The sequence below is a fragment of the Diabrotica virgifera genome, chromosome 8 (genome assembly GCF_917563875.1).
Source record: "Diabrotica virgifera virgifera chromosome 8, PGI_DIABVI_V3a".
In the NCBI taxonomy this organism is placed as follows: Eukaryota; Metazoa; Arthropoda; class Insecta; order Coleoptera; family Chrysomelidae; genus Diabrotica; species Diabrotica virgifera.
In genome coordinates, this window is record NC_065450.1 from 174,182,048 (window position 1) to 174,206,165 (window position 24,118).

General features: G+C 33.0%; 1 protein-coding gene across 3 annotated transcripts in view; it reads right to left on the reverse strand.

The window, feature by feature from the left end:
• The window catches only part of LOC126890504 (acetylcholine receptor subunit alpha-type acr-16-like), a 95,814-nt gene that overhangs the window by 28,675 nt on the left and 43,021 nt on the right, over positions 1-24,118 (reverse strand). For all 3 annotated transcript variants that reach the window (XM_050659493.1, XM_050659491.1, XM_050659492.1), the window contains exons 2-4: positions 9,223-9,389; positions 1,215-1,259; positions 1,053-1,162 (exon numbers count right to left, since the gene is read on the reverse strand). In XM_050659493.1, coding sequence (XP_050515450.1) covers positions 1,053-1,162; positions 1,215-1,259; positions 9,223-9,389 — 322 coding nt within the window. The remainder of the gene's footprint in view (positions 1-1,052; positions 1,163-1,214; positions 1,260-9,222; positions 9,390-24,118) is intronic.

A 24,118-nucleotide genomic window follows, 5' to 3' on the forward strand; every position in this document is an offset into this window, starting at 1 on the left:
TTTTAGAGCTCTTGTGCAATTACTACTGAGAATTCGATGAAATAAAATAATTTTGACATAATATTCCACAGTCAAATCAGTAGACAATAACAGTAGTTTTGAATCGTCGTCATGGAAATCAAGATCGTCGTCATGCTAACCAATTATGCTGAAAGTTTGGTTTTGACAACCTTATCAAAGAATTAATTTGTGTATGTATTTTCAGTAGTAATTGCACAAGAGCTCTAAAATTATTGAATTTTTCCCGAGGGATACTTTGACAGTTTTAATTTCACGAGCCGAAGGCGAGTGAAATTATGTCAAAGTGTCACGAGGGCAAAAATTCTATATTAATTTTAGAGATCGAGTGCAATTTGTTGCGATTATTTCATGAATAAAACTGTTCAAAACCAAAATTTTATTGTAATTTATTTATGTAAGTACAAATTAGTACAATTAAACACACAGTTGTTATAAATATTTGACGGTTGAGAGTCATCACTTTTATAATTTTTAAAACATTAATTGTCATTAATGTCACTGAATGTATTTTTTCGTAGCAACGAAGGGCATCTGACGTAATATACTTGACGACGGGAAATTATCAAAAATTATCGATTTAATTTAGATTTATGTAGCTTTCTATTGGTCAGAATCTCCTATGAATGAAATAATCATATTAATTAAATTAATTGATTAAGATTTGGTCATTTTTTAAAGACTCATAAAAAATATTGTTCCTAACTCTTGCAAAAAGTCTCTTTTCCGCACTCGACTGCTTGCCGAACTCCCGCTTCGCGTCGTTCAGCAAACTGCAGTCGCGTGCTGAAAAGTATGACTTTCTGCACTTGTTAGGAAAATATCTATTTTATTTGAAATATATCAGTGGCGTACCATTTTTTTATTCAGACCATCACACCTATGCGCGCCACTGATGATTATAAAATTTAACTTTGGAAATCGAAACGTCAAAATAAACTTATTTTGAAATAACATTGTGACTTATTCCTAATAAAAAAATAGTAAATTGTATGAAGACTGTATTCAACATTTTTATAAATTTAAATACTTACAAATTATAAACTGATAAGTCTGGTGTCCATATTTGATAGGTATATAAATAAATATTTTTAATATTATCATGGTCACTTGGTTTCCACGTTAAGTGTTGATCACGCCAAAACTAAAAATTGATTGTTTTACACAAATGCATAACCATTTATCAAAGTACATACCAATGACAACCAAGCATCCACCTTAAAGGTACTCGAGAGGATGTCCTGAAAAATAAAAAAAAAGATTATACCATGAACTTTCGAGTATTTGGAAAAAATGGCACTTAATTAATTTTTCTAAACAGGTTCGGTTTTTTGCTCTAGAACCAAACGGTAGAAATATTCTTCTTGAAATGGTTTCTCCAAAATAAAAGAACTTCCTACTGCAGGGGTCACCAATTAGTTTCCCTGAGGGTCCGTTTCGAAAACCTATGACACTTCCGGGGTCTTGATATATGCTGCCTGTGTCTGGCTGTTCTGATTCGGTTTCTTTGCGGATTCTTGTTAAAAATTATACCCTATAAACAAATCAGAAGGGAGCCAGGCGAAATTTTTGGGCGGAAATTGTTTAACATTTTTTTAACAAATTCAAAACATCAACTTTTTTGCACCCGAAAATATGTTTTTAGCATTTTTGGGTCATCTTAAACAAAAAAGATCTGTCGTTTTATTAAAACTTCGCTAAAAAAGAGAATTCAAGCATCGCAAATGTATATTTTCGCATTTTTCAGATTTTAAATCGTTTATAACTCGAAAACTATCAACTTTTCAGGAATATGACAACAGACCTTTTTTGTTTATAATTACCCAAGAAACCTAAAAATACATTTTTCGAGGCAAAAAAGTAATTTTGAATTTGCTTAAAAAATTGTTTCGCCCGGCACCCTTCTGATTTGTTTAAAGGGGGCATTTTTGAACAGGAATCGGCAAAGAAATCGAGTCAGAAACATTTTTCATACGAAAGTGGCCTCACACATGGACTAGTATGGAAAGCAAAACTAATAATATCTGATTGTTTTTTGGTTACTGTATACTTTTCAGTAAGTTTTCCTGGTACAATAAATAAAATATAAATTCATTGTGTATTATTTTGATGTTATTATCAGTATATTTTGAAAACAGCAGTATTGTAAATTGTTACTGAGAATATTTTAAAAGTTAGAAATTTATATTTTGAATGCTAATGAAGTTTTTAGACATCTACAATTTTGTAGAAAGGAAACTGAGGAATTTAAAATAAATAATCATAGTACAAAATGCTAATTAACATGTTATCTTTTCTACATTAGTTTCAATGCAAGGTGTTTGTTGCAAACTTATTAAATCTGAAACTTATTTTAATTAAATGCACATCTGAAAAGTACTCCTACTTAATTAACATATAGTAGAGAGGAAATGAATATAAAAAAATGCACATGACAATTTTATATTACAGTTTACTTAATTTCAAATTTAATGATTAGTAAGTATAACAATAAGGGGGAAAACTCTTTGCAAAATTAAATTATCAGAGAAAAAAATTACATTTTTTTATGTACAAACTGTCTGAAGTTTGGAGTGAGTTTAGTGCAACCGAGTCTCATTAGGGAGTTGAGATATTCATATGTTAAGTGAAATCTCTACCGCGCACATAAGTTGAGCCAAACATAGTACACAATTTCATGGCCAAACATTTTCAAAATTGCCAAACACTAGGTATATTCTGAATGTATTGACGGTCCGTACACAACTAGCCCACGATCCGGATGCGGACCGAGGTCCGCTAATGGCAGCTATGTACGCCGTTGCTCCCGCTTGGCGGCGCTAGTATAGTTGAGAGTCAACGTTTTGACAATTCGTGAAGTTTGTATACGGTGCTCTTGTTTATGATTTAATAAATAATAAATTATGACAGAAAAATACGGATTTTGGACTGTTTGTACTTTGAAAAACGAATTAAGGAGAAGGAATGCGAGAGTTACTGGAAAAAGGGAAGCCCTTTAACAGCATCCACTGTTTATATAGCCATATATTTCCTAACTGCCCTGTCCCAGTTTCTTAGTCTCTTGTTGCCAAAAGATCAAATTTATATTTTTTGGCTTTTCTTCCTTGAATGATCCTCTTATATTCCACGTCGCTATTTTAATAGGTCTTCTTTATTGCCATTATCTCGTTTATTAGTTTTCGATTCTTGTTTCCGTTTTCTTTGCCGGGTCATCTTTGTTGGGTCTCCTAATACTGCATTCAATTCTAGTTTTTTGCTCTCTTCTTTCCAGCTGCTCCTTTTCTTTATTCCATTTCCATAATTCATTGTATATTGTCAGTCTTTGGTGTCCTGTTTTTGTGCTATTTCCTTTGATTTTCTCTTCCTTAACAATTCTTCTTATTTTGGTCATTATTTCCCTATCCGTCCTTCGTCAGATGATCGTTTATGTATATTTTTCTCTCAGTTGCTTGGTTTTCATCTTATTTTGCATTATTTTGGTATTTTCTGTCTTGCTATCCATCTCTACCAAATATATATTGTCTCCCAGCTTTCTTCTTTCATTAACGTTTACTTTTACTCGCATTTCCTTTTCTATGAATTTTTCTACGTTGATCGGTGTCAATCTGCAGTCCTTGAATCACAATATTTTTCCTTCTTCCCTCTCTTTCTAATTTTTTTACTCTTTCGTTGAAGATATTTAATTCATTTCGTAATTGATTAATATCTTGAAGCGCCTTTTCATTAATAAGTTTCAGTTCTTCCATTTTTTTTCGATATTCTTTTTGCTGGAATGCGAGAGTTACTGGAAAAAAGGAAGTCCTTATAACTTATCGAAGGGTAAGCTATATTAATCATCGTCTTAATATTTTATTTCTATAGCTCAGACTAAAATAAAAATATTTATGTTGATCTGAGTTTTAAGTGAAGTATTCGATTTTTTACAGTCGAATCCAGGTGCAATACGTAATCTGTTTCAACAAAATGTTTATTGCAGATACGTGTATTTATTGTCAGAAGATATTTATCCCTTCTTATTGCTACAATCCACTTTTTTCTCATCAGAATATCTTTGGAAAACCTGTATCCTGATGTTCTCAATAAGCACAAAGGCACAGCACAACATTGAGGCATTTTATTTTCTCAAATTAAATTCACACAGCGCAACAAATATGCAATATTTACTTATAAGTAGATTGATTTGAATAAGTGACGTAAGTTGACGTGACCTGAAACTACACAAGCGCCATCTACGTTGAGCTTTCCAGATTAGCTGTCATTGGTGACCCCTGTCCTACTGCATATTCGAGCCACTTCTGCCGTAGGCTGCCCTCCTACGATTTTTTGGTAGGTATATATGCTTTATACTATGCTGATATCTGGTAATTTTTATTAATATAATAAAGTCAAACATGACCAAAAAGCTATTCTGAAGCATTTTTTACCTCCTACAATATTGTTTTTATTTGCAGTATACTTAAATTTTTAGAAACTTTTAAGGACTCTGGTATATATTCTCACAGATTTTGCTAGAATCTAATTCGAGAGTGTAATTAGGTATAGTTTTATCTTCTTCTCCTTCTTCTTTTTGTGTAGACCTGACTCTATCAGTTTTTCAATATGTCTCCATTAAGTGGTCGTTCTATCGTTTTTGTGGTCTTCCCACTGATCGCCTTCCTATTGGGGAACCGTCTCTTGCCGTCTTTACTACTCTATTTGTTGTGATTCGACTTATATGATCGTTCCATTCCACTCTTCTATTTCTTGCCCAGTCTTTGATGTTCTTCACTTTGCATCTCCATCGTACATCTGTACTTTTAGCTCTGCCCAATAGTGTCTTAGCATTGATTTTTCATCTCAGCTGTTTCTGGCAATCTTTTTGTTCTCTCTGCGTCAAGATGTGTTTCTGTCGCCTATCTCATTATTGGTCGTCTGATGAATGTTTTTTAAATTAATCCTTTCATTTCTTTCCCGATATTTTTATTTCTCAATATTGTTTAATTCAGGCAACCTGCGGCTCTGTTTGCTCTGTTCACTTGATCTTCCACTTCTGTTTTGAACTTTCCGGAGCTAGATAGTGTGATTACCTCTTCCGCCTCAATATTTATTTCTTCGTTTGTCGTCACTTTTGGTGTTGGAAAGAGTTTCATTTTTATTAGTCATTTTTATTTTCATTCATCTCTTTTCTTTGTCCTCTGAAGTTTCTCCATATTTCTTTTTGTGTTCCGTAGAAGTCGTGTTCTATCTGTTTTGGGAATATCTGCCAGTGTTACCTTTTTGTTGCCAAGTAATTTATTTTTTTGAAGTTATACTTCTTTAGGCGCAATTGAGAGTAAAATTTCATCATACTGCGCGCATGCGCACACAGACAGTATGGCGTTTAGTTGCTAAATCTTTCTACTTATGTATAAATATAAAATATATCAGTGCAAGAAATGGTGTGAAAAGAATATATTAGTGTTTTTAGTAAATATATTTATTATAATTTTTGTGTCTTTGGAGGATTTGTCTTCCTCAGGAGTAAGATGAGTATTATTAAAACATTTTATTGTATATTTATTATACTTCACCTTCACCTTGTCTGTTTGTTACCGTGAATTGTCATTAGGTACGTCCGAACCGATACAGACACAGTCCTCGTAGCGCATTTGGTATAGCATTCGGCCAGAGATCGAGAGGTCTTGAGTTCGAATTCAGTGGAATCCTATACTTTTTTTTATTTTTTTGAAAGCGGTAAGCACAAAATTAGTTTGGTGTTTAAAAAAAATTAAAACAAACTGTTTAAAGTATATTTATTTTTAAGAAATCATATAATAGAAGTATAACTTCTTACGTGCGTACAAAGTACACACACATTCTTTTTTTTTTATTCAGAGTGGATAAAGTGCTTCAATAATTAGTTAAAACAGCTGATATAGCTACATAACAGAGCTTCATAAAGAGTATTTAAAAAAATGTCAATAAATGTTCGAAGCGATATAGAAATCAAAGAGGAAGAAAATTAAAAATTATACATGGAAGAATTATAAATACAGGGTGGGGCATTAGTGTGACCAAGTCCAATTACTCGTTTGTCGTAAGAGATACAAAAAAAAGTTATGTAGGTAAAAGTTGGGGCACGAGTAGAGACATAATCTAAAAATATTTTCAGATATACAGGGTCACCCGTATTGACAGGGTGACACAAACTTATGTTTTTTTAAATGGAACACCCTGTATATTTTTACATTTTTGGATTCTCCTCGATGCCTTCTTTCTCAAAATATAGGATTTTGTAATATTAAACGAGGTAGTTTAAAAGATAATTACGTTTTTATTATTAATTTCGTAGCAAAATTCACACCCTGTAGAATTGTAGTGATTTGACATCAAAGTTTCTATTTATGGTCAAACGATTTTTAATAGTCTACTGTTGTTAAACATTAATAATATAGCGAAAATTTTAATTTTAATATACAGGGTTGGTCAAAACTCGGAATGAGTATTTTCTTAAACGGAACACCCTGTATTTTAGTATTCTAGTGAAATGATATTTTATGGTTCTTTTCTATTTCTTATGCATTCCCTATACCTAAGTGCTTTAATTTTTGAATTATTCGTGATTCTTTAATCCAGACATTAGTTGCAACAAAAATTACGTGAAATTTAATTAGGTTGCTGTGCAAATATTCAATCAAAAATTACTTTTAAAACAAAAAGTAGATATTAATCTAGACTGATCCTTAATTTATAATATTGGATGAGATATTAAAATACCTAGGTAGTTAAGATTGCTGGTGCGTAAAATACGAATAAAAACATACAAGATTCTACCTAGTTGGCTATGACAATAAATTTGCTAAAACATTTGCCACTATACTATTTTTATATTTCCAGTTCCTTTGTTACCATTACTAATATTAATTTTTTTAATAAGTAACTGATGAGTAACTGATCAAAATGGTTTTTGTGCTAGGAGAGTATAACAAAAATGTGCTACTAGCAATAAGAATTTTTCGTCAGCAATTCCCTGATAAACGAAAACCAATAAGAGAAACTTTTGAAATTATACTAAAACGGTTTCAACGGACTGGATACTTAAATTACCAGAAATCTGATCGAATAAAAACTATTGTAAATGAATAAAATGAATTAAATGTAATCCTTAGTCTAACTGAGGATCTGTATATTAGGAATAACATTCTTATAATGTTAGTATATCGTCGGTCTAAGATGCAAATTGCCCAAGTCACAAATTGAAAATTTTACAGGAGAGACAAAAAACTTTGGAATTTGCCTAATTGCCTATGTCCAACAGACAACAAAAGTAATAAAAGAGAAAATTGCCTAGCTTCATGCAATACATATTGACAAAAATTAATTAAACAAAATATTTACACAAACTTTCTACTTATTATACTATATCCATATTAATTATAATAATCAAAATATATTTATTTACGTACATTTTCTAACGTTTTCAATCAAAACAATTTCATTAACACTGTTACGTACAATCGAATATCTGATCAAACAATGGACATAGGCAATATTCGTATGAATGTGAAAAAACGTTTGGACTTCAGCAAAATTCGTTTAGCGAAATTGGCGCGAAATAAAATAATAATGGCGCTTGTGGGAATTATCAGATGGTAGCTTTTACCGTCTACTACTAGATGACACCAAAAAACAATTTTCGCCAAAAATGGACTTGGGCAATTTGCATCTTAGACCGACGATATGTATAGTCTAGACCGAGACTGTTGAAATCGTTTTAGTATACTTTGAAAAGTTTCTCTTCTTGGTTTTCGTCTATCAGGGAATTGCTAATGAAAAATTCTTATTGCTAGTAGCACATTTTTGTTATATTCTCCTAGCACAAAAACCATTTTGATCAGTTACTCATCAGTTACTCATTAAAAAAATTCATATTAGTAATGGTAACAAAGCAACTGGAACTAGTATAATGTCAAATGTTTTAGCAAATTTATTGTCATAGCCAACTAGGTAGAATCTGGTATGTTTTTATTAATATTTTACGCATAAGCAATCTTAACTACGTAGGTATTTGGATATCTCATCCAAAATTAATAAATTAAGGATCAGTCTAGAGTCTAGATTATTATCTACTTTTTTTTGGAAAAATGATTTTTGATTGAATATTTGCACAGCCACCTAATAAAATTTCACGTAATTTTTGTTGCAATTAATGTTTGGATTAAAGAATCACGAATAACTCAAAAATTAAAGAACTTATGTATAGGGAATGCTTAAGAAATAACAAAGTACCATAAAATATCATTTCATTAGAATACTAAAATGCAGGGTGTTCCATTTAAGAAAACTCAGAAAATACTCATTCTGAGTTTTGACCAACCCTGTATATTAATATTAAACTTTCGCTATATGATTAATGTTTAACAATATTAGACTACATTAAAAATCGTTTGACCATAAGTAGAAACTTTGATGTCAAATCACCACGATTCTACAGGGTGTGAATGTTGCTACGAAATTAACAATTAAACGTAATTATCTTTTAAACTACGTCGTATCATATTGCAAAACCCTATATTTTGAGAGAGAAGACATCGAGGACAATCCAAAAAGTAAAAATATACAAGGTGTGCCACTTAAAAAAATAAGTTTGTGTCACCCTGTTAATACAGGTCACCCTGTATATCTAAAAATATTTTTAAATTATGGTCCTATCCGTGCCCCAACTTTTATGTCAATAACTTTTTTTCGTATCTCTTACGACAAACGAGTAATTGGACTTTGTCACACTAATGCCCCACCCTGTATATAATTTTAAAAGGTTCAAAAATGTTAATTAGTTTAGAGTGAAAATAAAAAAAAATGAACACAAATATGAAAGCAAGAATAGCGACAGAAAGAGAAAATAGGGAACAATACAAATAGTAATCAGATCAGTTTATTTCATGAAATGTAAAAACAAGAGTACTAAAACATGGATACTTAAAAATCGGACATATACGTTTTGGACAGATGTTATGGTGATGGTAATGAAAAGAAAGAAACAACGCAGAATTACAAATAACACTGGTGCTATCCTGTAAACCAATCAAACGAGATGAAGTTGCAAACGATAAAAAGATGGTTAGAGAATTGGGAAAAGGAAAAGCATTGTACAGAGGGAGATGGAAAGAAGTAATGAACTAGTTCATTACTAGGTCAAAGGCCTTTTAAGCTTTATAAAAATATAAAAAATGAGTTAATACTTACAAAATCAAAGAACTTTAAAATAAGCTTAAACGATACAGATGTTGAGTTTTGATGATTGACCACGGGCCTTACTGAGCTGTCATAATTGCAAAGGACTGCATCCTTTAACTTAACGTAAGTTGTGCCAGAGTTACTGGGAGGGCAGGTTAGGTCTTCTGCATCAGTGGCTAAAAAACGAAAAAATTGGTAAACAAATTATGCAAACTTTAATAATATAAAGAAAAAAAATTCATATATAATGACAATAATAATTTCAATCCGAGCTCTATTGTTCTTTTGTACATGTTTCGAAGTTTCACGTCTCATCAGGAAGACTTGTGATTGCTCGGATTAAAATGAAATACTGTTTATCTATATGGCTGTTATGATAACATAAAATGCTTGAGTACGCTAGTAGAGACCTCTATATGAAGCCACAAAAAATCAGTAGATTTCTCATTGATGACGAATTGGGTGAATTTTGAATTCAGACTTGTTGAAAGCTATTAGACGATGTTAGGAATGTTGGCAGGTTAAACTGTCATCATCATTATCTTTGCCTTATCCCTATGCGGAGTCGGCTTCCCTTATTACATTTCTCCACACAATTATATCTTGGGTCATATCAATAATAATTTCCTTTACCAATATGTCCTGCCTAAGCGTCTCCTCCTAGGTCGTCTTTGGTCTTCCTCTCCTACTCCTTCCAGAAATCTGCACTTCAGCAATTCTTCGTATTGGGTGATTAACGTCTCGACGTTGAACATGGCCAAACGATCTTAACCTATGCTCTCCATTTTGGCCTCAATTGGTACCACACCTAGACTTCACCTAATATACTCATTTTTAATTTTATCCATTTTTGTCATTCCATTCATTCATCTAAGCATTCTCATTTCCGCCACATGTACTCGTTGTTAGTCTTTTTTTTTCATTGTCCAACATTCAGTTCCGTACATCATAGCCGGTCGTATTTGTGTTTTATAGAATTTTCCCTTAAGGTTCATTGGATTTTTTATGTCACACAACACACCCCTCGCTTCCTTTCATTTCATCTATTCAACCTTAATTCTATTACATGAATGTCCATCTATTTCCCCCATTACTCTGTAATACCGATACGAGGTATTTAAAACTCTCACTTTTCACAATCATTTCACCATCCAAAGACATCATTTTATTTGTAGTAACTCCATCTTTAAATGAACATTCCAAATACTTTGTTTTTGTCCTACTAAGTGTTAAACCATTTTCCTCCAGAGCTTGTGTTCACTGTTCCAGTTTTTGTTCTAAGTCTCTCACTATTTCCAACTAATACTATATCATCAGTATACATTAAGCACCATGGAATGTTACCATGTAGTTTCGCTGTTATCTGGCCCAAAACTAATGAGAATAAATAAGAACTCAGTACCGACCCTTGGTGCAATCCTACTTTCACATAAAATTTATCAGTCTCTCACACACCTGCCCTGACACTAGACGATATCCCTCATACATATCTCTCATAATCTTTCCATATTCACCAGGTATTCCTTTCTTATTAAGTGCCCACCACATAATCTCTCGAGGAACTCTATCATATGCTTTCTCAAGATCAATGAATGCCATATGAACGTTTGTTTCTTTATTCCTGTACATTTTCCATCAATTGCCTTATAATGAAAATTGCATCTGTTGTTGATCTGCCCTTATAATCAATCAGCTTTTTGCATCCATTGCTGGATATAGGCCTCCCTATTTTCGACCACTGTCTTCTGTCCTGGGCGCTTTGAATCCAATTTGTGGTCATTCTTTTTATATCGTCCGTCCATTGCGTGGGTGGTGTTCCCCTACTTCTTTTATCGGCTCTTGAGCAATCTCTTTGTCCACCTCTCATCTGTCAGACGTGCCACATGACCGGCCCAGTTCCATTTAAGTTTAGCCACCCTGACATACAACATATGTGACTACTGTCCTCAATAGTAGTTCTTAGTTTGTTATATGGTTCCGCAATGACAACAATCATCGCATCATCCAAACACCATCCATCTTCTTCTTCTTCTTCTTCTACGGCACTACAGCCCAAATTGAGCCTTGGCCTCCTTTATTTTTTGCCTCCACCCTTGCTTGTCTGCGGCTGCTCTTCTCCATACACGGACTCCTAAAAGGGCTTGTGCTGTTTACTGTGTCTTCCCAGCGTTTTCTTGGCTTTCTTCCAACCGGTCTCTTTCTCTGCAATCTAGCATTCAGTGCTCTTTTTGGTAGCCAATCCCCTCCCATTCTTATCACATGTCCGGCCCATTGCATTCTTTGTATTCTAATGAAGTCTGACAGGGGTGCTTCCTAATAAAGTTTATAAAGTCCGTTGTTGTATCAACTTCTGAAGATTCCGTTTTCCCTCACAGGTCCTAGTATTCTCCTCAGTACTTTCCTTTCGAATGTGTCGAGTTTGTTTTTGGATGTTTCTTTCAGGACGCATGCTTCACATGCTATTGGTCGAATAAAGGTTTTATAGATTCTCATCTTTGTATTTCGGTGGACACTTTTAGACCGAAATATATGGGAGGGGGCAAAAATAAGTTCCATTTGCCTGCGTTATTGTCTTCCGTATTACTTCATCTTCTGATCCGTCGGCATATATTTCTACTCCCAGGTATGTAAACTTTCCAACCGTTTCAATGTCATCTTCATGTATAATGTTTTGTAGGACTATATTTCTTCTCGTCTGAGTCATTATTTTTGTTTTTTCTGTGTTAATTTCCAGACCTAGCATTTTTGTTTGTGTTTTTAACTCTGCATGCTTCCTGTGCTCCTATTCATGTTCTACTCATAATATTAATATCATCGGCATAAGCGGCCAGTTGAACCGTTCGATTGGTCAGTAGGTTTCCTCGTCCAGTTTGCATTTGCCTAACCGCATAGTGCCAGGTTAAACAATGTTGGGGCCAGCTCATCTCCCTGCTTTAGTCCCTGCGAAATTTTGAAAAAGTCTGTCCGGCGGTTTTGTATTCGTACACATGCCTGAGTTTCATCCATTGTGGCTTTAATGAGTCTTATTAACTTGTGTGGTATTGTCAATTCAGCCAATATATAGTATAGTTTGTTCCTTTTGACTGAGTCGTATGCCTGTTTAAAGTATACAAACACGTTGTGAACATCAATATCGTGTTCCCATGATTTGCTCAAGATCTGTTTGACTGTAAATATTTGATCCAGTGTCGATCTTCCCCGTCGGAAGCCCGTCTGATACTCTCCAATAATATTTTCTGCTAGTGGTTGGAGCCGCTGGTTTATAATATACGTGAGGACTTTATATGCTGTACATACTAGAGAGATTCCACGGTAGTTTTTGCACTGAAGTTAGTCTCCTTTTTTATAGATCGGGCATAATATACTTTTCTTCCAGTCGTCGGGTATTTTCTCTTCTTGCCTTATGTCTTTGATGAGCGCGTGGATGTGACTTGATAGGTGGTCGCCACCTACCTTATACAGTTCTGCTGGTATTTCGTCAACTCCCGGAGCTTTATTGTTTTTCTGGGCCTTAATAGCTTCGAGAACTTCCTCTATAGTTGGAGCTTCTACTCCATTACCTACTTCATTCTCTTCAACGTAGTTCATACCATTTCATCTTCCATGTCTACTTATGTTCCAAGTAGGGTCTGAAAATAATACTTCCAAGTTTCTGTGACTGTTGGTCACTGATTATTTGCCCACTTTCATCTTTACATAGATTTGTTCGAGGTTTATACCCACTTCTTATCTTTTTTAGGTATTCGTAAGCCCCTCTAATTTCGTTGTTTTTGAAATTTTCTTCCATTTTTTCTATTTGTTTATTTTCATAGGCTCTCTTTTTCTTTCTACATGTCTTACCATCCATCTTACGTTGAGCAATTCTTAGATGCGGTTGTTAATGTTGGAGTTTCGTTTCAAGCAGATTGGCAGATCACTTTTTAATACGCATCTGAGTTTACCATATGCGGCCCAGGAGAGGATATATCTTCGTTTCAATTCGCATGTTTGATGGTCTCTCGTGATTCGTATTTCATGACCAAGATATGTGTACTTTTCCGTAAACTCCATATCTCAGTCGTTATTGACTATGTTTTCACTGGGGACCAGGTTTGTCATTAGCTTTGTCTTAGATACAAAATGAAAGAATGAAAGAATACCCATGAACGAACATATAAAACACGCTGTATTTTCCTGTCACCTTGTCACACAAAAAATTGGCCAGTGCAAGTACATGTAATAATTATTGTTACATGTACTTGCACTGGACAATTTTCTTTGTGACACGGTGACAGGAAAATACAGCGTGTTTTATATGTTCGTTCATGGGTATTCTTTCATTTTTCCGACGTATGTTATGCCCTATGTCTTAGATATGTCATGTTCTGTCCTGCATAAAGCCAAATTGATTATCGGATATTTCGGTTTCTTCACGTATCCGTCTGTTGGCAGGTTAAACAGTATTGTCGGAAGAAAAGGTTATTCCCATCACGAGAATTTTTGTAAACGACTTCTATACTTTTGCCTATAAAACGTGTCTTATACATTTTAGAGAAATAGTGCAATTAAAAAGTTATAGATATTTAATAACCAATTGATAGAGATAAATGCAAAAAACCCTTATTTTTAATGCAGTAATTTGTAAATTTTAATAACCTTGTTTTTTACAAAATGATATGTAATATAGCTACATAAAATTATGGCAATTAATGGATTTATTGAAGTGTACCAAACCTCAGCTAGATCGACCAAATAGTTGGTTATTGAATTTGTTTATCCCGGAGAGCGATTATTTAAACTACAGTACTTGTCCAAACAGTATATTTAGCAGATTGAAAACTATTCTTTAAGGCTTTGGCCACACGGGCGATTTTTTACGGCGCGATAATTTACGGCGCCCATTGGTTTGACTACCTCCTCCACCAATTTTAGATGAAATGATTTCATTGGTGGAGGAGGTAGTCAAACCAATGGGCGCCGTAAATTATCGTGCCATAAAAAATCGGCGTAAAATGAAATCATTTTATTTATTTATTTATTTATTTATTTATTTATTTATTTATTTATTTCTTGACGGGCTAAACCCTTTTTCAGTTTTTGTACAATAATGTATAAAATACAGTAAGTAGTCTAGTAAAATAAAATTACACTACATGTAAATCAAAATGTAAATTCGTACAGGTTGAAACAAATTTTATATCAAAGTTTAGATGGGTACAAAAGATATTTTCAAGAAAGTATCCAAATCATACAAGGGGATCATTGTTTAAATAATTAAAGAGGGGTCATTTTTGCAAAAAACTTACTTTTTTAACTGCTGACTTCATTCAATTATTAATGAAGGTGTATAGGATTGTTTTCTGCAAAGTTGAAGCGTAAATTTTCCACATAAGACTTACAAAATTAAATTTGACCCTCTATTTATTTAAATAATTATACATAAAACTATAAAAACAAATTTGCAAAAAATTATTTTTAGCGTTTTAAATAAGCACTATAAAATATCTTATTTTACAGGAGAAGTTGCGCTATGTTATCAGTATTAATAAAAAAAATGGATCCAAAAATATTTAATATTTTTTGAGATATTGAATCTGTTTATTAAATGTTACTCTACTTTCAATTGCAAAAACGCGGTTGTTGCCAAAGAAATATTCACCTGTATTAAATCTTATTATTTTTATTTTTTGTATATTTTCGATAAATGTATTGATAAATTCAAATTTCAATTAAACTTCCCCCTAAAATGGCATTTGAAAATTATTCAAATTTGTTTATAATTTTTTTTAATAACGTCGCGGGGATTAAATATTTTGAAATACCGTTTCGAAAATTGGATTCCTGGTAATTTTTCACTAATTAACAAATATTTTTGTCTTTTTTTCCTCTTCTTTTTTTTTTTCTTGAAGTTGTATTACTCCGGGCCCTTTTAGGGTTAAATTTCATTAAGAATGTCGAATCTCTAAGTTGTAGATTCTAGACCTTAAAATATTAAGATTGTTCTAAAATCACTTAAATAAAATGTGGCTACTTACTGAGTTACAGGGTGTTTGATTTAAAAATTTAAAAATTATTTTTACCAAGTACTTTCAAACTATTTGACGTATCCTTATCATACTATACAGTCTACTAAATTGTGATAAACAAAAGTTTCTAGCTACTACCAGAGGCGTAAGACAGGGGATAGTTAATGGTTGATCCTTCCCAAATTCTACGCCACTGAGGTAATTACTATTTTAGCGAAATTTTTCGATTCTTTAATACTTTCTATGTAAATACTGGTAACTTTACTGGTAACGATTTAGTGATTAGTTTTCGAGATATAGGACGTTAAAAATGAAACGGCATATTTATTTTGATTCATTCATTCATTCATTTTAAACTTCCAATATCTCTCAAACTGATGACTTTATCGATACCAATAAAGTTATTTACATACAAAGTATTGGAGAATCGAAAAATTTCGCTAAAATAGTAATTCACTCAGTGGCGTAGAATTTGGGAAGGGTCAATCATTCACTATCCCCTGTCGTACGCCTCTGGCACTAGCTAGAAACGTTTATTAATCACAATTTAGTAGAGTGTATAATAGCTACACTTTCTGCCAAGTACGATAAGGATACGTCAAATAGTTTTAAAGTACTTGGTAAAAATAATTTTTAAATTTTTAAATAAAACACCCTGTAACTCAGTAAGTAGCCACATTTTATTTAAGAGATTTTAGTTAAATCTTAATATTTTTAGATCTAGAATCTAAAACTCAGAGATTCGGCATTCTTAATATAATTTAACCCTAAAAGCGCCCGTAGTAATATAACTCCAAGAAAAAAAAGAAGAAGAAAAAACGACAAAAAAATTTTGTTAATTAGTAAAAAATTCCCAGGAACCAAATTATCGAAACGGCTTTTCAAAATACTTAATCTCCGCGACGTTATTAAAAAAACAAATTATAAACAAATTTGAATAACTTTCAAATGCCATTTTATGGGGAAGTTTAATTGAAATTTGAATTTATCAATGCATTTATCGAAAATATACATAAAAATAAAAAATAATGAGATCTTAAGCAGGTGAATATTTCTTTGGCAACAACCGCGTTTTTGAAATTGAAAATATAGTTACATTTAATAAACAAATTCAATATTTCAAAAAATATTAAATATTTTTTGACCAATTTTTTTTTTGCTTAATACTGGTAATATAGCGCAACTTAGTCTGTAAAAAAAGATATTTTATAGTGCTTATTTAAAACGCTAAAAATATTATTTTGCAAATTTGTTTTTAAAGTTTTTTATAAAATTTTTTAAATAAATAGGGGGTCAAATTTAATTTAGTAAGTCTTATGTGAAAGATTTTCTCTTCAAATTTGCAGACAAAAATCCCATAGACCTTCACTAATGAGTGAATTACCTCAGCAGTTAAAAAAGTATTTTTTTTGCAAGAATGACCCCTTTTTAATTATTTAAACAATGATCCCCTTGTATGATTTGGATACTTTCTTGAAAATATCTTTTGTACCCACCTAAACTTTGATATAAAATTTATTTTAACCTGTACGAATTTACATTTTGACTTTTTTTTTATTTTATTAGGCTAAGATACATAGGCTAGCTACAACAGTTTTTTAACATGTTTTTTAAATGATGCAGTTGAAGTATTAAATAATTCTAAATCTGTTTGGTAATTGTTCGCCGTACGTAACATCCTAGAAATAACTTCATTAAGTCCATAATTAGTAGAATGGAAATCTACAAAAAAACAAGTCAGGTTCTCGATCTGAGAGGAGTGGTTGAATTCTTGAGAGTATCAGTTTTTTTAGAATCTTTGACACTATCGGCAGTAAGCTTATGGGTCGATATGATTTGACATCTTCCAGAGGCTTACCTGGTTTGGGAATTAGTATAATTTTTGCGACTTTCCAGAGGAGAGGGAAATATGCGGTTCTTAATACTGCATTGAATAATTGAGTGAGGTACACAATTCCTTTCCTGGGTAGTTGTTTAATAATTTTACTGGTTATAAGATCGAAGCCTGGGGACTTTTCGATTTAAGATTTTGTATTATTTTTATCACTTCATTTACCTTAAACTTTTCCGGTGGAAGTTCTAACTGGTATGGAAATTCTAAAAATTGTTGGATGGATGCTTCAAAACTTTGATTATTCTCAGCAGGGAAAGGTTGAAAGACTTCTGTGAGATGTTTTGCAAACACTTCTGATTTTTCTTTATTGCTTTTGGCCCATTGGCCGTTTTCTGCGCGAATAGGAGGGTTGGTTTAAACTTTTTCGTAGCCTTCCATAGAGAATAGTCTGTACTTTCTGTTGCTGATAGATTGCTAAGATATTTTTGTCCTAAAATATGTTTTTCTTAAATTTCGTTTTTCTATGATTTTTTGTCTGATTATGCTTGGTAGCTCTTGTTTCATGAGCGTCGTGTTTTTTAGGGGTGTTGTTTGCCAAATTGCTTCCTGTATAATTACGTTAAAGTTTTGTATGGCTTCATCTATTTCATAGTTTATTTTTAAAGATATGTTTAGGTTTAGGCTATCCTCAATCACCCGCCGAAACCTTTCCCAATCCGTATATTTGTTGTCTAGTTTCGGTGGTAGCTGTATCTCAACAAGTTCAGTACTTATCGTGATCAATACAGGCGAGTGATCCGAGGAAAGGTCAAAGCAAAATTCAATTCTTTGCGATCTTTTTGGAATTCCTTTTGTTACGCAGAAGTCAAGTAGATCTGGTATTTTGTTCATGTCGGTTGGCCAATAAGTAGGTTCACCACTGGAAATATATGAGTAGTTGTTACTATTCATAGCCGCTAGAAGCTATCGTCCTTTTGGGGTGATTAATCTTGATCTCCAATGTGTATGTTTAGAGTTGTAATCCCCCCAGCCAGGAATCTGTTACCCAATGTTTTAAAAAATTCTTCAAATTGTTCTTTTTTTATCTTGAGTATTGGTGTGCAATAGACTGCAGAGATTGTTAGTGAACCATGCCAATCTTCAATAACTATGCTAGTAGCCTGCAAGTAGTCTTTTTTAAAAGCATTAGTCGCGTAGTGTTTAATATTGTTTTTGATTATAATTGCAGTTTCACCATGAGCTGTACCATCTGGGTGTCTAGTATTGTAAGTTGTGTAGTTAGGTATTTTAAAGTAGCTTCTACTTGTGAAGTGAGTTTCTGATATTAACATTATATCAATTTTGTGACTAATGATAAAAGTTTTTACCTCAAGACAATGTTTGGCAAGCCCGTTGGCGTTCCAAAGTGCAATTTTTAATAACTTATTCATTTTGTTAAATTATTGACGACTATCGTTAGGAGGTTTAGCAGTGTGGACAGTTGTTCCGTGAATCCTTTAAACATTGATTTTAGTTCAGACATGTCGTTAGCAGGAGTAGGGTGTGTTAAATGTGGTGCTTGTAAAGTATTCTGAGATGTGCTTGCTTGAGGTAGTTGGTTTGTTACTGCTTGTGAGTAGCTAATACCTGGATTGATGGTTCTTCCAATTTTACTCGTTAGTGGGTTTGTAGGTTGTTTTTGTCGTAGGGTTAGATATGTTTTTTTCTGAAGTTCCTTATATATAGTACATCCTTTATAATTTGCCGGGTGGTTTCCTTCGCAAAGAATGCACTGAACATCGTCAGATCTTTCTTTTCTTGTACAGTGTTCAGTAGCATGATCTCCGGTGCATTTTACACATCTGGCCCTATGTTGACAGTATTTTTTTGTATGCGCATATCTTTGACATCTACTTCAACGTCGTAAATTGTTTTATTATTTTCTGCTGATTTTAAGTCAATGAAGAGCATTGATAAAGGTTGCTTAGTTTTTTAATTTTTAATGTTCCACATATTTACTACTGAGTGCCCCAGCTTTTCGATTTCTTCTTTTATTTCTGTCAGATTGGCTGAGTAGTGCATGTTTTTTAATACGACTCTGAAGCTGCGTTCGTCACGAGGCCTAAATGTATGGAATTCTGTTTTTTTCTCAGTTAAAGCTTTAGTTATTGTACTATAATTTTCTTTTTCTTTAGGTTGTATTTTAACTTGATCGTGATTTAAAACTTTTATTTCGTATCCATTTTTGGCTATATTATCCACAGAGAACGACAGTTCTCACCAGTGGCGCACAACACCCCTACAAGCGGCACTATATATACACGAAATTTTCGATTTTCTAAACCTGACTGAATTGAAAATTGGGCCAAATCCCATCTTAAAGTTTAGGAGAAGACTCGTCCATCCATATGTTACCTCTCCATTTTGGTCCAAGGGTGTGGATTTTACGGCCCTTCCCATTTAAAGCCTGTATTTCGTTCTCGTCCCCAAAACTCCCAAAAATTTCAAAAATTTAAGCCCAACCTTTGCGGCTTCTGATAGCACAGATCATTACCTTTCCAACGCATGTTTAATTTTGAAAATCGGTTATACCATTCAAAAGTTATCGAGCTCAGAAATATGACTCAATTTTTATTTAAAAAATGGAAAATGTTTGTGGATATGTATACCCTATTCCACGAACATACGCCTGTTTTGGATTACTTCGACAACGAATATTTTACTATGCAAAATAAGAAGAACGAAAGTAAATTGCAAATTACACTGTTGTTTATTGGAATAATTATTAGCGCCATTTACTTTCGTACTTCTTATGTTTCACAGTAAAATATTCGTTGTCGAAGTAATCCAAAACAGGCGTATGTTCGTGGAATGGCCATTATGTATGTATGTATGTGTGTGAAAAAGTTACACCGATCTGAATTTTTTCTTCTGTGTTTCAAGAAGGTGTGAGGGCCGATTCAGAACCGGTCTAATTTTTGACTTCTGACTACCCGTAAGCCAGCTAGAGGACTAGGTAGATACAAAATAGCATATTTTTTGGACGTATATATCTTAGGTTCAAGGAAAGACAGGAAAACCGAAAATACACCAAATCAATAGGGTTGAGTTAGGCTTTCAAATGGCGTGTAAGCGATCAAGCTGAGACATACACACTGCTCACCATAGCCAAAAAACTGAAAAATTAAACTTTGAAAATTTTGGTTTTTCGACAATTACTCAACATTTCAACCTACGAATTGCGCCAATAACTTAGCGTTTGTAGAAGGACTCAAGACGAATTTAACGGTGTATACCTCATATCCCGGAAAATTTGAATTTTTTAGGTTATAGGCTTCATAAGTATGATAAAATCTATTTCCTGTGGGAAAAACGGTTTCTCAAGCTCAATACTTCCTGTAATAGCTTCAGTTATCATACTTGGCCTAAGATAAATCAGATATTATTGGTCAATACGTTTCAAACTCGGTTACTGATCTACTACTCGGTTTCAAACTGATCAAAATCGGTTAAGCCGTTTAGAAGTTATTAAGCTACAAAAGTATAATCCAATTAACGATTATTTCCGAAATGGTTTATGTAGTTGTAGTGGTTACGACGCTAAATTTGATCTGGCAACGGGCAATCCGACTTCATTTATCGGTCATCTTAATTTTTTTTTTTCAATCTATTTCGAGTAAAAAAAAATCTAGTGTACATTCGATGGACACTAGATCATTTGGTAGATAATGCAACAAAGGTGACCATTTATAAAGCTTGACGTGTAATAGAGGAACATTGTATTCAACTTCATACATTTAATTTATAAATAACTTTGAAAAACTCCTGATACAAGAATAAAAAACCGCTAAACGCCGTAAAAATGAGTGGCGCATAAAATATTCCAGCTACAAAAGATCTGATATGAATATTACGTGGCGCGAAAATGGATTTTCATTTGATGCAAAACAAAATTCTAGTTTTATTTTAAAAGATTTTTCCATAATATTTGCTAACTTTGAAGTAAACGCGCCACAAAAGAGTTTCAAAATTCAAACTGTATCAAAGTTACTCTTTTGTGGCGCGTTTACTTCAAATTTAGCAAATATTATGGAAAAATCTTTTAAAAAAAAAACTAGAACTTTGTTTTGCATCAAATGAAAATCCATTTTCGCGCCACGTAATATTCATATCAGATCTTTTGTAGCTGGAATATTTTATGCGCCACTCATTTTTACGGCGTTTAGCGGTTTTTTATTCTTGTTTAATAGTGTGGTGAGTGGGGTCATATTTTTCACTCCATTTACAAATATGGGAGGTAGTTTTGAGGTTTTTTCAGTTTAAATCATAGTTTTTTCAGTTTGAACTTCTTCATTTTTTGCTTCGTTATCTGCGTCGTTAGACAACTCCTCAAATCGATTTGATGTATGAACAGTTGAATTTAGCCAGTAGTCATTAATTTTGGTCTGTTTAGTTACTCTGTGTTCAGGGCTAAGTCTGACTCTTTTCCTAGTGTTTTCTACAGTTTTCCATTCTTCGTCTTGACTAATTTCTTGGTTATTTTTGTTTGGTAAGGGTGGGATATTGCTAAAGTATAGGGGTTGTTGTGTTGTTTGGTAATATGGTGTGGGTAAAACCTGAGGAAATGAAACGTTACCTTGTACTACATAGTTGGTCGTTGTTGATTTGAATTTGCGGAGCGTACGCCACTTGCTGAGTTGTAAATTGGCCTGGCTGAATCATCGCTGGTGTTGGAACTCCGTATAAATTCTGCTGTGGCTGCATCGGTTGGAACGGCGAAGTAATATTGTAATCCATTTCGCCGAGAGTTTTTTCTGTTTTGTCATTGGAATCACTTTCAATTTATCAATAATAAAAACTGAGTTTATTATTTTTAAAACAAGTACCGGGTCATTCGAATATACGATATTAAAAACACATTAAAATAATTAAAATCACATTAACGGTTACAGCATAAAATATTTTAAAACTGGCTGGACGAAATGCGACCGCTTTTTATTGCATATTTGGATTCCTTACTTAAAAATAAGCAACTTTTATTTGAAACATTTTTTCGAATTATGGATAGATGGCGCTATAATCGGAAAAAACGATTGTTGGAAATGGAAAATTAAATTAAAAAATGGAAAATCCCCCACTAATGAAAAACTTAACTTAACTTTTTTTGGTTTTAGGACCTACTCTTCACAACCCAATAGGTCCCCATAACGCTCGAGTAACTGCAAATTTAGCATAACATCCTCCCCTACTATTATAAGTAACTAATTAGTTTTTGGTATTCTCATACAGCACCTGGAAAAAATTGTCACCAGCCGCCAGAAGCACTAATAATTAGTCACTAGTGTTCTTTTAATTATTATTATAAAATCCCCAAGAACAGCTTTTAAAATTCATAGAATTTTAACAAATAACCAATACATTTTATTATCAATAACTATTTTCAAATTGAATAAATTATTGGTATTATGCAATAATAAAATCATTTATTAATTTATCTATTAAATCCTCTATTGAAAGATGATTATCGTAACATGAACAGCCTCGAACAACAATAGTTAGATACTCATGTTTCCTAAATATATAGTTTTTTTATAAAATAAAATGATTGGTAAACAAAACATATAATAGCACTAAGTTAATTATTGTTTAGAGGACCACTTTTTTATTGAATTATTAATTAAACAAAAAGGAAATTTTCAAGGTTATAACGGCAAATAATTATATTTATTGTTTTAATGTTTTTTTTTTGCAAATAGAGGTTGTGCTAGAAAATAAGAAAAGTTACGGTGCAGTATCTATATTTCACGAATTTGAGAATATTTTGGATTTGGGATAAAATATTTGACTTAAACGGGTCGTGGGTCGGCTATGCTGAGAAAGTGAATAGCAAGTTCTCCCAATATTTTGAAGCACTGTCGAGGACAAGCAAAAATACGGTTTTAACTGATAATGTATTTTTCATTGGGTTAGAGAATTGTAATAATATACCAAGGGTGGCCAAACTGTGGCTCCCGAGCCGCATGTGGCTCTTTGAATTATTATTTATGGCTCTCAATAAATATACCTAAATTACTTTCATTTTTTATGTTTCAAAATATCTTAAATTGACTTGGACAAGCAGACCCCTTATCATAACTCGAGGTGTTTTCACAACTTGAGGAAGAAACAGGTACCTAGTCTGGGCCCTCGAATAAATGAAGAGAAGACAAAATACATGCTAGTAACCAAAAATTCAAGACCAAGAGTTTTTTTATGGCATGGACTTTATGTCATTCAGCCAGTCACAACATGAGGTACTTACTTAATGTCATGTGTAGTGTGTGTTGAGTAAGTGTCTTAATACTTTGCAAAGTCGACGTCATTGTCTTCGCAAAGAGACGCTAATTGAAAACCAAGAGTTAGAATTACATAACTATTAATGACCACAACTTCGAAGCATTGTACTGGTATTTGAAGGCAAAGTTCGCAGAATGATATTTGGCCCTCAAAGAGATTAATTGACAGGGAGAAGGCGCCGCAAAGCTGGATTATGAAGAATCGAAGTATCCTGAATTAGTACTAAAGGCTGCTTGTTGAATTATTTGCATATTTGAAACAATAATGTACACCATTATATTTCACATTAAAATTCGTGAAATGCAAACAGTGGGAGAAGAATTTAATACTTTTTTTACACTTTTTAGATAATTTAATTGCGGCTCGCGAAAAATTTCAAATTTTGAAAAATGGTTCGGACTATCAAGGTGCTTGGCCACCTCTGTAATATACAGTGTGTTGCAACGAAAATTTGACCCCACCCACCAGAAACTCTGAAGACAAGAGTTTCTTCACAATTTAAAAAAGACACATCAATTTGTATAGAAGGGGGGAAGAATTTCCATGCAAAATGTATGCCCTCAAATGTAACCCCCTACTGCCCCGCATCTACTTTTTTACCCCCCTACTTTTTTTAAATAGCAAGTGCAGTCGAGTGGCACATCATTTGAAAGGTATTTTTTTTTTTTGTCTGTACGACCATCTATTTTTTTTTAATTTGAAAATAAATAATAACTTTAAAGATAATTTTGGATTTAACTAACTTATAACA